At 32.6% G+C, this 3,212-nt stretch overlaps 1 protein-coding gene across 2 annotated transcripts in view; it reads left to right on the top strand.

Annotated features, from left to right (window-relative positions):
• Nucleotides 1–2,187, top strand: part of LOC127847838 (uncharacterized) — an 11,362-nt gene extending 9,175 nt beyond the window's left edge. For both annotated transcript variants that reach the window (XM_052380035.1, XM_052380034.1), the window contains exons 5-6: nucleotides 854–919; nucleotides 2,023–2,187. In XM_052380035.1, coding sequence (XP_052235995.1) covers nucleotides 854–919; nucleotides 2,023–2,076 — 120 coding nt within the window. In that variant the 3' untranslated portion in view covers nucleotides 2,077–2,187. The remainder of the gene's footprint in view (nucleotides 1–853; nucleotides 920–2,022) is intronic.
• The last annotated feature ends 1,025 nt before the right edge of the window (nucleotides 2,188–3,212 follow it).

Genomic DNA, 3,212 nt, shown 5'->3' with positions numbered 1-3,212 from the left:
CCGGGTATTAAAAAAACTTCTGGTCCTTTGCGCCACTTCGGAAAGATTATTGACTCGTTTATAATAACATATAAAAAAGAGTTGGCGCCCTTGATTAACTGCCGTGTATACTATAGTGTTTAAAAGAGACATACGTTTTGTTATTAATGCAACAGCGAAAGGAAATGAACGCTTAATATTTTATATCAGCCATATTGTCGGTGTTTTTAAATGTCGTGACCTTACTTAGTAATTATTGTTCTCAACGTTGAATTTAAATCATTTGACAACTTTTGTTTACTCCCAATGGCTATAATTATTAGCTAAGCATTATTTCAAAGACACGATGTTTCAATCGTGTGTGTCATAGTAGAATGAAGTTCGATTCGATATGTCATAACCCTTAAACAGTAGAAAGTTCTGCGACTTTCATAATACTTCACATTATTATATATTGCCGATTCACACTATATGTACATTGTTTTACAACGTTATATTCAAATATTAAAGAAAATGAATGAGGCGGATACAAAGATACATAAATAAATAAATAATAAATACATAAATACCTAAATTGCATAGATTTTTATTTTACAAATTAACCATTTAATTGCAATGTATTCAAAGATCTCATGGTAATGGACCGTTTTACCTAAGATTAAAAATGACCGTTGTAAAATAAAAATATGTTCATGGTACATAATGCGATACAGTACATCGTTATTAACTGTGCATGCTTTCTGTAATGTAAAGGGCTTTGTAAAAAACTTTAAACAATCAAACAACATGGTGATTTCGTCGTCTTGACAAATGTCAGTATAGAGAATTCCATTCCGTTCACTTACATAGCAAAATGTTTCTTTATTATTTTCAGTCTGCTGGTATTCATCCGTCCGATGAAAGCAGTCCTACTTCTTCATCTCTAGCCGATGAACCTATGGTAAATATGTTTTAAATGTCTGGGCAAAGTACCTGAAAGCAATCTTAGCCCCTAGGGTACGTACACTTTCCCTTAGGCACTAGTGCGCCAACTCATCGCGGTAGTAAACTAAGGTGGGGCCGTAGTTTTCACCTTAAGATGACTCCATCTGCATGCTCTCTGTGACATACTTTAAATGAATTGTCAAGAAAAGTACGAAAAAATAACGCGTTTTTGTAATGTACGCGATGTGCGAAACATGTAATTATTAGATTTTTATTTCAATATAATACCAATATTTTTATCTTTGAAAAAATCATTTGTTTGTCACATGTTAGAAACTATGTACCGTATTTATTTATTTATGCACGGTTGTTTATGTTATGAACAATAAAGTTTTTTTTTGCGTTCCTCGTTCTTAAAAGGTTATTCAACTGTTATATTTTTTTACATCAGCTTACCTGTGCAATAACTGTTCCAGCAATTATCCTGAAATGTGTCAAGAGTGTATGAAACCTAAACGTGCGATGTTAAACATGAATCTGCCGTTATGTGTGTTAAACCGTGTGTGTGACTTAACAGCTATACAAATCGAAGCTCGTAATTCACCGTCTTTGGCCTCAATTGCAACACTTTAAATGCAGCCAACTTTTCATCAATTAATTGATGATGTTAAAATCGCAAATATTAATAAAACACATTAAATTGTGCATAAACGTAATTGTAGGCGAACAGGTAACACAGGAACCAACGTATGTATTAACTTAGTCCTTATATCAGCAAATGGTTCCTTGTAAAGTTATTTGCAGAAAATATAGCATATATGCTGACAATTGTTTTATACAAGTTAATATAAAAAATAAAATTATTTACATCAACAAAAACTAAAATGACATTGAACTACCAGATTACCGATAGGCTACACTATAAATGCAATTACATCTTTTGTACGATATGAACCGATTCATGTCAATTTCATCTTGCGAGCAATTGCATTTACGTACAGCATGTATTAGCGGGCGTACACATTACATCGGGTTTTAAATATTGATATAAATAATTTATGTCCGTCGTATTTCATAAGTATGAATAAAAGCAAATCAAAAGCCTTATGTTTATTTCAGGTAAATGAACTCAGAAACTCGAGTTCCGACGAGGATTACAACGCCAACCACTAGTGGCAGACTATATACATACATGTGTCAAAACCCCTAGACCAAACACGAACACTTTAACTTAAAAGTAAAGAGCTGTTCTTTTCTTAAGATAAATACATTTATATAATGATCCATATTCTATAATCATAATTATTATGTCCTCCCAGTATATACTGGGGTACATATTGGTTTTGCCCTGACTGTTTGTTTGTTTGTTTGTTGGTTTGTTTGCGTCAAAGTACAACATTGACCATAACTTTTGCAATATTGAAGATAGCAACGCATGTGTATCTCATAAAGCTGCACATTTTGAAAGGTAAAAGGTCAAGGTCAAGGTTATCCTTCGAGGCCAAAAGTCAAATATATTGGGGGGGGGGGACGAAGTGTTTCGCAAACACATCTTGTTTTAATTTAAAAAAAACGAAACAATAAAACAATATTGCCTTCCAAAGGGTATGAACCCGTGACATTTGAAAGCAAAATAATTATGCGCGCTATTATCAATGGAAAGCCAAGCGAATCATATTATTATAATGCCGATTTGGATTCATGAGTTTCCATATTTTCAGTATTTGTCTTAGCCAGTAGTCATTTTTCTATTGTGGATCACACTATTTACATTCTTTTTAGAATTTATAACATGTTGTTGTTAATTTTCATTTTGCAAAACTACGAACAAGTCTCTTCAAGTCTCTTCAAGACAGAACAAAAGGCGCGTACCCGTACAATTTAATAACTAAACCCATGAACAATACATTTGACATATAGGAATACTGCGTAAATGCATATTGCATTTTAGGGGTGTATAATAAAATAGCTAAACCCATGAACAATACATTTGACAAATATGAATACCGCGTTACTGCTTATTGCTTTTTAGGGATGTACACTTTAATTGCTTAACCCATGAGAAATACATTTGACAAATATGAATACTGCATATCGCATTTAAGGGGTTTACGATTAAATAGATAAACCACGAAAAATACATTTGACAAATATGAATATTTTAACGTTACTGCATATTGCATTTTAGAGGTTCATAACCTTTATAATAAAACTTTGATGTAGATCTTTTAAACCTAGGCTGAAACCCTCCCTTTCCTAAAAAGCACACACTTTTTGGGTTGTTTAGATGATTTCTATTGAAAACTGAC

This window comes from Dreissena polymorpha, chromosome 10 (assembly GCF_020536995.1).
Source record: "Dreissena polymorpha isolate Duluth1 chromosome 10, UMN_Dpol_1.0, whole genome shotgun sequence".
Lineage (NCBI taxonomy): Eukaryota > Metazoa > Mollusca > Bivalvia > Myida > Dreissenidae > Dreissena > Dreissena polymorpha.
Note: the sequence above shows the minus strand (reverse complement) of the source record. Positions and strands in the feature narration are given on the sequence as shown.